Here is a 12,041-nt window from a genome sequence, read left to right as displayed (position 1 = left end):
TGTTATTGTAAAACACTTAACTAATCCTACATGGATCTGAGTGAGTATGTGAACTGTATATTGATCTCATCAAATGTATTGTTTTATCCATTAAATATATTCAATTTACTATAATGTAAGACAAAGAACAACAGCGGAAGTATCACATTCAACAAGCAGGTGCACAAGCAAACCATGAGCAAACATACAAGGCCCTAAAATCACTGATCACTGTGAGCCACGCCGCTGTGTTGACCACACCCAAAACCCACATCCTTGTCTGACTGTAAACGAAAGTCATAAAAAAATGTGAGAGGTGAAACGAAAGTGAAACATCGGACACAACTTTATGCAAAAGTTCCTCCCTACGCCTGAAGTTTCTTATAAAAAGAAGAGCGAACTCACAGCCGTCACTCTCGGAGGAACCCAGAGAAAGGTATGTGCACACAGTTTGTTTGTTTCTTCCCTAAAAAGTCTGCAGATTTACAGAGAATATTATCAATATTATACAATATGAATCATAGGAGGAAGTAAAATTAGTTACACAAATGTCCCTTTTAAACATAGTGAGAGGCTGCAGTTGTTCAGAACTTAAGTTATAAATAGAGTAATCGTTACACTGATATCAGACTCTGGATCTTTGTTAAACAGGTTTTGTGGAGAGTTTTTCCTCATCTGAATCGAGGATGTTGCATTCAGTGTCACTCCCTTTTATTAATGGCAACAGTTTAAGCATGAAAAAACATTTTTTTTTGAGTTGAAGTCATTTATTGTTAATGAAAGGTAAATTAAATTACTTGTATTCAATATTGAAAGTTTTCTTTGCATTTCTCCAAACTTATTTAAAATGTGTGAATAAAGAAACTTAAATGCATCTTGTTACCACTTAAATTGAACTTACTTTTTCTTCAACACAGCTGACGTACGATAAAAACACAATCGACTATCGAAAGCGTAGCCAATCACTTTTGGGGCTTATATTTTAAAGAAAATGAGTCAATGGAACAAACTGGAATTGAATCATTAATGCTTAAAATACTGCACAATTGATCTTATTTTTGAGTTGGGTTTAATTCATGTGAATGAATTTATTTATGTTAACTTACTTCCATTATTAAGATGTGTTGTCAGGATTTAAGGTGTACCTTAATTTAGCTGCTATAGTCAGTGTTATCAGTAAGCTACGAACTCTTTCTTTAACATTATCGTTGTTAGCATTCAGCTGGAAGCTCTGCTGTGCATTCAGACCAACAGTCCTTCATTTGAGCCAACACTGACGCTCTGCTTAAAAAAATGCATTGTGATGTCTGTGATGCTAGGCTGACAGTTTCCGACTGCTTCTTCCTGTCTTTGTGCTAAGCTAGGCTAAACACAGAACTTAAAGTGGATCTTAAATATTAAACAGTCTATTTGTTTTTCAGATTTCCTTCCTGTGTTATATCCTTCTGAAGTCTTCACACTAATAAACCACCAACATGAGCAGGTACCAGTGGGCTGAAGATGACTTCGTCCTGCCTCCTGGGGTAGTTCGACTGGGCGCCTCTCAGCCAGTTAATGGTCAAACGTATGTCATGTACCACGGCACCACCAGGCAGACCGCTAAGTCTATCCAGGCCTCCGGATTTCGCCCATCTGAAGACGGGATGCTCGGCCGCGGCGTCTACCTCAGCAGAGACCTGGAGAAAGCCAGCCGCTATCCCCTCGACTGCCCAGAGTCTGACAGGGCCGTCGTCAGGGTTAAGGTCAACGTGGGGAAAGTGAAAGCCATCGATCGTCAACGCCACCCACTTCAGAAGACCTGGCATGACCACGGCTACGACACCGCCTGGGTGCCGCCCAACTGTGGAATGGTGCCGAGCGGATTAGAGGAGGATTGTGTCTGGGATCCGGATCGAATCCAGATTCTCGGTACAGTCAAGCCACGTCCACTCCAACCCTCCGGTGGATGCGGTGCATACGGCTACAAGTGAGCTCTGCAAGCTGTTTATTCTGTATGCTCAAATGTATTTTTATATATTTGTATACAAACTAAACTTACTGTGTGATTGTAAGTGGGAAAATAAACGGTTCATATTAAATCTAAAGCTTCTGTCTGGTTATATTTATAACAGTATGAATATGCTGAGTATATCTTATCTTGAGCCGCTTAAACTGCTTAGTTAGACAAACACAGAATCATCTTTTAAAAAAAGACAAAGCTTATTGAGTTTTATGTTTTCCATTGAACAAAGCAGAGAAAGTAAATATAACAACTATTTACATGTAAACTATTTACTATGTTACATCTCTGTTGAGCACAGGCTTACCCACTGAGGTCAGAAAGGTATTTGTCTGAGGGGGGTTGAAGCAAAATTGATAATTTCTGTAGGTTTTCTATAATTATTATTGCACATTTTATCACTAGTACACTGTATATAAATAACACTGAAGGCTGTTGGGTTGGGAAACCACTTCCCCCTCCTCCTTAGAACAGTAAATTCCAGCCAAGAAGGGAAGCAGGAAGAGCATATCGCCAAAATATGAGACATCCAACGCACCAGGCAGAGACCGACAGTGCTCAAGGCCACGAGTTCCTTCCTCATTCACTCCACGTTACAGTCCGCACATAAAACATGTGATTATCTCTCTTTGTCAGAGCTGAAACATACTTTTTTTATTACCCTGCTTTTTATTAAATAGACCAAAGACAGCTTCTTGTTACATGATCATTTATTTGTTTTAACAGGCAGTTTTTCCTTGCCCTTGTCTCCAAGGTCTTGCTCATGGTGGTACTGTTGGGTCTCTGTAAATAATGTTATAAGGAGTTCGGTCTAGACCTGCTCTATTTGAAAAGTGTCCTGAGATAACTTCTGAATAGAGGGTATGCACGTGACGTCACGGTACCCGGAAGTCGCTGCGGTTACGTCCACTGAGTGGCAAGTAGAGCGCAGTAACGTTTACCAGCGTCAACACTGCCAGAATCCTATAAGAAAAAGAAGAAGAGCCGCCAAGATTTTATATTCAACATGGGGAAGAGCTGCTGTGCTATCGACTGCACTAATAGATTTGCAAAGGGGTCGGAGCAAAGTTTCTATAGGCTACCGAAAGCAACAGAAAAGAGACGGCGATGGATCACTGCGATCCGGAGAGACAGCTGGTATCCAGGCACCGAGACCTGGATCTGCGGTTCACATTTTGTGTCAGGGAACGTTAAATTATGCTGTATTTTCGGACAAAATCATATCATTAAATTACATAATATATTGCCAACGTGACTTCAGTAAAGCTCTTAACGTTATCTTTCATTTAGCTAACGTTAGCTTCTGTATTATGTATTCATTAATGTTAATAATCCTAGCTAGTTTAAGGTAACTGAAGGACCCAAAAGTCATACTTTAGTACAAATAAAGATATCGTGTTAAAGTATTACTCTGGTAAAAGTGAAAGTCACCTAAATAAATAGTACTTGGGTAAAAGTCTCAAAGTATCTGATGTTGGCTGTACTTAAAAATCAAGTACAAGTAAATTATTTACTTGTGTCAATACACTGTATAGGCTCCTGTAAACTGACTTTATCAGCTTATTTTCTGCTATGATGTTTAGTTTTGGATTCTGTTTAAATCTAATGGCTGATTGAATAAATAGATTTTTAAATGTGCTAACCTGGCTCTGATTCATATAGAAATCGTTATATGTATATATTCGCTGCTACCAACCATGTATATTTGTTTTTTCAGGAAAAAAGAGTGATGATCCTCTACACCCTGACTATGTGCCAAGTTTATTCAGCTTCACCTCTACTGCTGATCGGACTCGGGCTATCTCCCCTGGAGAGATATGTGCGAACTCAAAACGTTTCTGGCAAAAGACATGATGGGCTAACTGCAACAGACAGAGGTACTCCGTCAGAGCAAGAATTACAGGTAGATCAAGGAGATAATAACACAATACAATACATTTTACAGCATAAGACATCAGAGTCTCCTGAACACTTTCTGAACTCCTGACCATTGACTTCAGCTATTTCTTCTCAACAGGTACAAACTGAAACTGGAGTCCAAGGCACTGAGGTCCAGACAGAGGAGACACACAATGACATTGCCTCATTATATAAACAAATTGAATCTTTAAACATCGAATGTCAATCACTGAGAGATAAAATTCATGGACTAGAAAGTGAGTTGAAGCATCGTACCCTTGACCCTTCACAATTTGATGACAGCAAAATGAAATTTTTCACAGGACTTCCCAATTTACAGACTTTCATGTTATTGTTTAGCTTTGTGTTGTCAGTTTTTCCTGCTACTCCAAAGCAGTCCCTCAAGCCTGCTCAGGAACTGCTTCTTACACTGATGAAGCTGCGCCTCAATCTGTCAGAGGAATTTTTAGGTTACCTCTTTGGGATTCACCAGTCAACAGTATCCAGAGTCTTTCACCGTTGGATACATGTTATGGCAAGCAGGCTTCATCCTCTGATATTGTGGCCAGAAAGAGAAGACCTTAGACGCAGCTTACCAATGTGTTTTCGTACATTTCTTAAGAACTGTGTAAGCATAATCGACTGCTTTGAAGTGTTCATAGAGCGTCCTTCTGACTTAAAAGCTCGAGCTCAAACTTGGAGCAACTACAAACAACACAACACTATAAAATTTCTTATTTCAATCACCCCACAAGGAAGCATCTCTTTCATGTCCAAGGCCTGGGGTGGACGTGTTACAGACAAACACCTGACAGAACACAGTGGGTTCCTTGACAAGCTCCTACCAGGGGACTTGGTACTGGCTGACCGAGGTTTCACAATTGAGGATAGTGTTGGCCTATTTTGCGCAGAATTAATAACGCCTCCATTCACACGAGGGAAGAAACAGCTTAGCCGAAAAGAAATTGAATCGGCTCGTGAAATTTCTCGTGTGAGAATCCACGTCGAAAGAGTGATTGGAATGTTGAGGCAGAAATACACAATTCTGGGCTCAACGCTGCCTGTAAGTCTCGTTAGAGTGGAGGAAAATGGCAAAGTGGAGGACAGCCTTATAGACAAGATTGTGTTAACATGCTGTGCTTTATGCAATATGTGTGGGTCCATAGTGCCTTCAGATTGAGGTGAACATTAGTTCAAACCTTTTGTCTTAATAGTTCGTATCAATATATATTGGATGATAAGTGTAAATATTAATTTTAAAACTTTTGCGTGATTTTCATTGATAAGCCCGTAAAGGGTTACATTTTGTAAATATTTACTCTGTGATGTATCTGTTATGTATTTACTCTAAGTTATTTCACAGTAACATATGAAGTAGGTTTATATTCATGTTTATGTGTTATCATATTTAGTATGTATATATGTTATTGTTTAGTATACCTATGTGATGGGTAGCGTTCCCTCCCCACTCTAGTTTAGCCACACCCTGCAATCATTGATTGTCAGCAGGTGAGGCTAATCACTTCTCAGTCCTTAAATGTAGCTGTGTAGCAGTCAGCAGTACGTTTTGCCTCACCCTACCCTGACTCTACAGTTGTTTGAGGGATGCCGATGCCCAACTAAGGTATGAATTGTTCTTTGCTTGTTTGTCATATAGTGGGCGCATGCATTAAATTCTTCCCTCACATCTGTGCAGGGGTAATGGCAGGAATATGGGAGCTAATTGAAGGTAGTTGCTGCTCCCTCCACTAGAAGAGTGGTGTGTGTATGTGCCAGATTCTAGTTGGATAAATTGTTCATGTAACTCGCAGGTATGTTAATCTTTACGTTGTATGTCTTGTGTACTATTCTTCTCAGTGGTCTTTAGATTTTAATGACTGAAACATATGTTTTTGGATTATTGTTTATATTGTATACATGTCACCATATATTTTGTATGTGTTTTCTTTACAGTAGGAACTGGAACATGGTGTCTGTTCCCATGACCTAGTCTTCTGGCTACTGCTGTTTTTGCCCTTCTACAAATGTATTTATTGTATATGGTTACCTTGTTTTACTGTGTAGATTGTTAATTTTTGATAGTTGGTTTGTGTTTTCTTGGTTTCTTTCATAAACCAAACTTGTGAGTTAATGATATAGTGGAGCTCTTTTTAGTGTTTGTACAGGTGGGCTGTCATACGCTTACAATTGGTGGGTTACTGGGTGGAGGGTTTCCCCCTGTCTGGGTTCTATGTGCATGCTTACGTTGCTGTGTATTCTATGTGCTTTATTGTTTTGCAGTGTGTGTGTGATCTCTTCTTCCCTGTACATACTGGTGGTGGTGACCCCCCCCCCCCTTTTCTCTCACTCCCTCATTCCTGTAGGCCTTCCTGACAGCCCCCCTCCCCCTTGTACTGGTAATTACCTGTTTAGTGAATATAAGTATATTTTGGTAATAAATCGTAAATTTTAACCTATCCCAAATGGTTTTTTTTTTTTTTTTTTTAGAGTGACATTAAATCTGTGTAAATAAATGTAGTGGTCGAAACTGGAAATTCACATCTCTGCTCCTTTTTCTCTGTACTATAAGAACCTGTGAAAGTGGGTGTTCTCTGGGTGAAAGTCCCAGGGTGGCGTTGTTGCACTTGCTGTCAGGGCGCTTAGTTGCCCTGGTCACACCTATATACTTTTATACTGTTATTGTTTTGTATACCTATAAAAGCAGAATAGGCTCTTAAAGCTTATTATTTATTGAAAATAATTGTAATAGTTTTGACAACTGTCAAGTCAGTCTAGATATGCTAATATGTCACTTTCCAACCTTAAACATGTAAACAGTGTGTGGAAATAACCCCAGACTTACATTCTAAATAGTTACATTTTATATACAATGATAGGACTAATAAGAAAAAGATTACGCCAAAAATGCTGTAAAAACTTTGGTTTTGAATAATAATGTAACATATTTACAAATGTGAAATGTGTCACCAACTGCTCCTTTGAATGGGAGGTGGAAACAGTTCACAAGCATCAGTCAGTAATTTGGGGCTTTTCAAAATGTTCAGTAGTTCCCCCATCATAAAATAACTTTCTATATCATCTTTTCTCTGTAGGCAAAGTGTCACTTACGTATAAATATGTACAAGTTAAGTGCAAGCTGTAACATCATCCCTAAGGTGAAGGGCTTAACACAATAACAGTCCTACAGATGAGATGTTGCACCAGGATTCAGTACTGCATTTTTGGTGAACTCTTTTCCCAATAATTCTGGCAGCACTCCATACTTGAAAAACGTTGTGGCCTTCATAACATGTCTTTCAAAATTTACATCTGGGGTTATTCTTTCAATATACAATTCTGAAGGTGTCCACACACAAAAGTCACAGTACAGAGATTTTGTGACATGAATCTGGCACTGCACTTGAAAGTAGTAGTTGTGCTGTCTGTTAAGTGTCAGCGTCACATCTGAGGATGAAGATGTGACCAAGGGAAAGTCTTTTTCTTTTGACAGTTCAAGCAGTGTCTTGTCTTTTGCCAAGTAGGGACATTTGATTTCCAGGCAGCCTGAGCCACAACAGTCACAAGACCCCTTCCCATCCGGGGAAGCGCCTAGGTGAGGGTAATGTGAGGAAATATTGAGTCCAGTGGTGGTCACATCAAAATTGACATGTCTTGATGACATGGTTTCAGTGTATTTCTCCTTTGCCTTGTTTTCCTGATGAATGCCCCACCTGAAAATATTTGAGGAAAACATGTTACTTTTAAATTAGGGCATACATATACATGTCCACAATTACTTTTCATCAGGTTTTGTAAGATTTTATCATTCACTAGTTTTATCCTTCTGAGAAGAGAACAACTTTGAAATTTCATAAATTTACTATGTTGTTAAAGCAATAAATAATACCTTGTTGCTGCAGTGGTAAACTTTGCTGATTCTGGGTAGCATACAGCTTTCACAAGTGGTTTTGGGGGCTGATTTTCATTGCTTTTGATAACTGCACCAAACTTGGAAGCTGTTACTCTGCCACATCTGTAGGTATACCACACCCTTGTCTCCAAGGTCCTGCTCATGGTGGTACTGTTGGGTCTCTGTAAATAATGTTATAAGGAGTTCGGTCTAGACCTGCTCTATTTGAAAAGTGTCCTGAGATAACTTCTGTTATGAATTGGCGCTATATAAATAAATTGAATTAAAGTGGACCTTAAATATTAAACAGTCTGTTTGTTTTTCAGATTTCGTTCCTGTGTTATATCCTTCTGAAGTCTTCACACTAATAAACCACCAACATGAGCAGGTACCAGTGGGCTGAAGATGACTTCGTCCTGCCTCCTGGGGTAGTTCGACTGGGCGTCTCTAAGCCAGTTAGTGGTCAAACGTATGTCATGTACCACGGCACCACCAGGCAGTGCGCTCAGTCCATCCTGCGCAAAGGATTTCGCCCATCTGCAGGCGGGATGCTCGGCCGCGGCGTCTACCTCAGCAGAGACCTGGAGAAAGCCAGCCGCTACCCCATCGACTGCCCAGAGTCTGACAGAGTCGTCGTCAGGGTTAAAGTCAACGTGGGGAAAGTGAAAGCCATCAAACATCAAGGCCACCCACTTCAGAAGACCTGGCATGACCACGGCTACGATACCGCCTGGGTGCCGCCCAACTGTGGAATGGTGAAGAGCGGATTGGAGGAGAATTGTGTCTGGGATCCCCGTCGAATCCAGATCATCGATACCATCAACCCACAACCAGTCGAAGACCTGTCAGGTGGAATTCTTGCTGCAGGTGTTGCAGTGTTGTCAGGTATTGCTCTCGCTGCGTTGGCTTTCGTAAAGAATTAATGACGACACCGACTATGTGTGGAATGGTGGAGAGCAGTTTGAAGGAAGATCCAGATTAGTGGTACCATCAACCCACGTCCAACCGCAAAAGACCTTTGTCCTTTAATGTAGTAATTTTCATTTATTGTCACTTTTTCCACTAAGGTTCAGAGGCAAATAAAGAACTTCTTACCAGACTATGTTGAGTTGACAGTTACTTTACATTTAAGACTGCTGACAGAGCCTGGCTACCTGATTTCCCCTGTTTGTGATAAGCTAAGCTAAGCTAACCAGGTGCTAACTTCAGCTTCATATTTACTTTACACACAAGTTTTTATTACTTTTCCAAAATGTTAAACCATACCTACAATATACAGTCAAACTTCCAATAAAAGCACGGTCCCTAATAAACGCTGGTCTCCAATAAAGGCCTGGTGTGGATTTTATAGACATGATCTGAATGTATAAAACACCTTAAACCCTACCTGGTCCACTGATCAAAAGAATCAAAGGCTTTCATTAAAATGAATCCGAGTTGTGAATATTATCACGTGAAGTCGGTTGCTCACTGATTGTACGCCGGCTGCCGTAAAACGACATTCACGTTCCAGTGGCGCTAGCATGAAGAAAAAAAAAGTACGACCTGAAATTTACTGTAAGTTGTCAAATTTACTTAACGAAACTCAAGAGAAGCAGTACAGTTAGAGATCTGTCCTAAAGGAAAGTCCCAAATAGAGGCCTGTCCCCAATAGGGCAGGGGGAGTTCACTGATTTAAGCAAATAAACGCCCGGGCTATTATTCGAAGTTTTACGGTAACGTGATTGAATATGTTTGATTTGGATGGTAAATCGTTAAAGTTTTCGTAGAGCTTCCAAGAAATCTTTTCTAATGTTTGACTTATGTATTGATTAATGTGGGTCATAAAAAGGATCTGTGGGTTAAAGCTATAAGATATAAAGTGTCGGATGATGAGCATTAAAGGTGCTGGAAGGTGAAGTTTATCACTTTTGGACTGCTGGCTGGATTCATATTTACCTAACAGACACCATGATATCACTCAAACAGCTGTTGTTATTGTAAAACACTTAACTAATCCTACATGGATCTGAGTGAGTATGTGAACTGTATATTGATCTCATCAAATGTCTTGTTTTATCCATTAAATATATTCAATTTACTATAATGTAAGACAAAGAACAACAGCGGAAGTATCACATTCAACAAGCAGGTGCACAAGCAAACCATGAGCAAACATACAAGGCCCTAAAATCACTGATCACTGTGAGCCACGCCGCTGTGTTGACCACACCCAAAACACACATCCTTGTCTGACTGTAAATGAAAGTCATAAAAAAATGTGAGAGGTGAAACGAAAGTGAAACATCGGACACAACTTTATGCAAAAGTTCCTCCCTACGCCTGAAGTTTCTTATAAAAAGAAGAGCGAACTCACAGCCGTCACTCTCGGAGGAACCCAGAGAAAGGTATGTGCACACAGTTTGTTTGTTTCTTCCCTAAAAAGTCTGCAGATTTACAGAGAATATTATCAATATTATACAATATGAATCATAGGAGGAAGTAAAATTAGTTACACAAATGTCCCTTTTAATCATAGTGAGAGGCTGCAGTTGTTCAGAACTTAAGTTATAAATAGAGTAATCGTTACACTGATATCAGACTCTGGATCTTTGTTAAACAGGTTTTGTGGAGAGTTTTTCCTCATCTGAATCGAGGATGTTGCATTCAGTGTCACTCCCTTTTATTAGAGGCAAGAGTTTAAGCATGAAAAAATATTTTTTTTTGAGTTGAAGTCATTTATTGTTAATGAAAGGTAAATTGAATTACTTGTATTCAATATGGGAAGTTTTCTTTGCATTTCTCCAAACTTATTTAAAATGTGTGAATAAAGTAACTTAAATGCATCTTGTTACTTCTTCAAAACAGCTGACGTACGATAAAAACACAATCGACTATCGAAAGCGTAGCCAATCACTTTTGGGGCTTATATTTTAAAGAAAATGAGTCAATGGAACAAACTGGAATTGAATCATTAATGCTTAAAATACTGCACAATTGATCTTATTTTTGAGTTGGGTTTAATTCATGTGAATGAATTTATTTATGTTAACTTACTTCCTTTATTAAGATGTGTTGTCAGGATTTAAGGTGTACCTTAATTTAGCTGCTATAGTCAGTGTTATCAGTAAGCTACGAACTCTTTCTTTAACATTATCGTTGTTAGCATTCAGCTGGAAGCTCTGCTGTGCATTCAGACCAACAGTCCTTCATTTGAGCCAACACTGACGCTCTGCTTAAAAAAATGCATTGTGATGTCTGTGATGCTAGGCTGACAGTTTCCCACTGCTTCTTCCTGTCTTTGTGCTAAGCTAGGCTAAACACAGAACTTAAAGTGGATCTTAAATATTAAACAGTCTGTTTGTTTTTCAGATTTCGTTCCTGTGTTATATCCTTCTGAAGTCTTCACACTAATAAACCACCAACATGAGCAGGTACCAGTGGGCTGAAGATGACTTCGTCCTGCCTCCTGGGGTAGTTCGACTGGGCGCCTCTCAGCCAGTTAATGGTCAAACGTATGTCATGTACCATGGCACCACCAGGCAGACCGCTAAGTCTATCCAGGCCTCCGGATTTCGCCCATCTGAAGACGGGATGCTCGGCCGCGGCGTCTACCTCAGCAGAGACCTGGAGAAAGCCAGCCGCTATCCCCTCGACTGCCCAGAGTCTGACAGGGCCGTCGTCAGGGTTAAGGTCAACGTGGGGAAAGTGAAAGCCATCGATCGTCAACGCCACCCACTTCAGAAGACCTGGCATGACCAGGGCTACGACACCGCCTGGGTGCCGCCCAACTGTGGAATGGTGCCGAGCGGATTAGAGGAGGATTGTGTCTGGGATCCGGATCGAATCCAGATTCTCGGTACAGTCAAGCCACGTCCACTCCAACCCTCCGGTGGATGCGGTGCATACGGCTACAAGTGAGCTCTGCAAGCTGTTTATTCTGTATGCTCAAATGTATTTTTATATATTTGTATACAAACTAAACTTACTGTGTGATTGTAAGTGGGAAAATAAACGGTTCATATTAAATCTAAAGCTTCTGTCTGGTTATATTTATAACAGTATGAATATGCTTAGTATATCTTATCTTGAGCCGCTTAAACTGCTTAGTTAGACAAACACAGAATCATCTTTAAAAAAAAGACAAAGCTTATTGAGTTTTATGTTTTCCATTGAACAAAGCAGAGACAGTAAATATAACAACAGGCTTACCCACTGAGGTCAGAAAGGTATTTGTCTGAGGGGGGTTGAAGCAAAATTGACTAATTTCTGTAGGTTTTCTATCATTATTATTGC

At 40.0% G+C, this 12,041-nt stretch overlaps 2 protein-coding genes across 3 annotated transcripts; both read left to right on the top strand.

Moving 5' to 3' along the window:
• Positions 1-250: 250 nt before the first annotated feature.
• On the top strand, positions 251-11,774 carry LOC127356698 (uncharacterized). Its single transcript, XM_051388692.1, has 4 exons — positions 251-415; positions 1,401-1,920; positions 8,199-8,610; positions 11,180-11,774. Exons 2-4 carry the CDS (start codon positions 1,455-1,457, stop codon positions 11,664-11,666), a joined length of 1,365 nt encoding a protein of 454 aa, XP_051244652.1. The 5' UTR covers positions 251-415; positions 1,401-1,454; the 3' UTR covers positions 11,667-11,774.
• LOC127356656 (uncharacterized) lies at positions 1,977-6,411 on the top strand. 2 transcript variants are annotated; one of them, XR_007882027.1, is made up of 3 exons: positions 1,977-3,881; positions 3,996-5,688; positions 5,831-6,411. XR_007882027.1 is itself a non-coding variant. In XM_051388619.1 (2 exons), the coding sequence occupies exons 1-2, from the start codon at positions 3,651-3,653 to the stop codon at positions 5,055-5,057; spliced, it is 1,293 nt and encodes a 430-aa protein (XP_051244579.1). In that variant the 5' UTR covers positions 1,977-3,650; the 3' UTR covers positions 5,058-6,411. The 2 variants fall into 2 exon arrangements, 1 of the variants encoding a protein (XP_051244579.1); XM_051388619.1 differs by having other exon boundaries at positions 3,996-6,411.
• Positions 11,775-12,041: the final 267 nt, after the last annotated feature.

Source organism: Dicentrarchus labrax, unplaced genomic scaffold (genome assembly GCF_905237075.1).
Source record: "Dicentrarchus labrax unplaced genomic scaffold, dlabrax2021, whole genome shotgun sequence".
Classification (NCBI taxonomy): domain Eukaryota; kingdom Metazoa; phylum Chordata; class Actinopteri; family Moronidae; genus Dicentrarchus; species Dicentrarchus labrax.
Note: the sequence above shows the minus strand (reverse complement) of the source record. Positions and strands in the feature narration are given on the sequence as shown.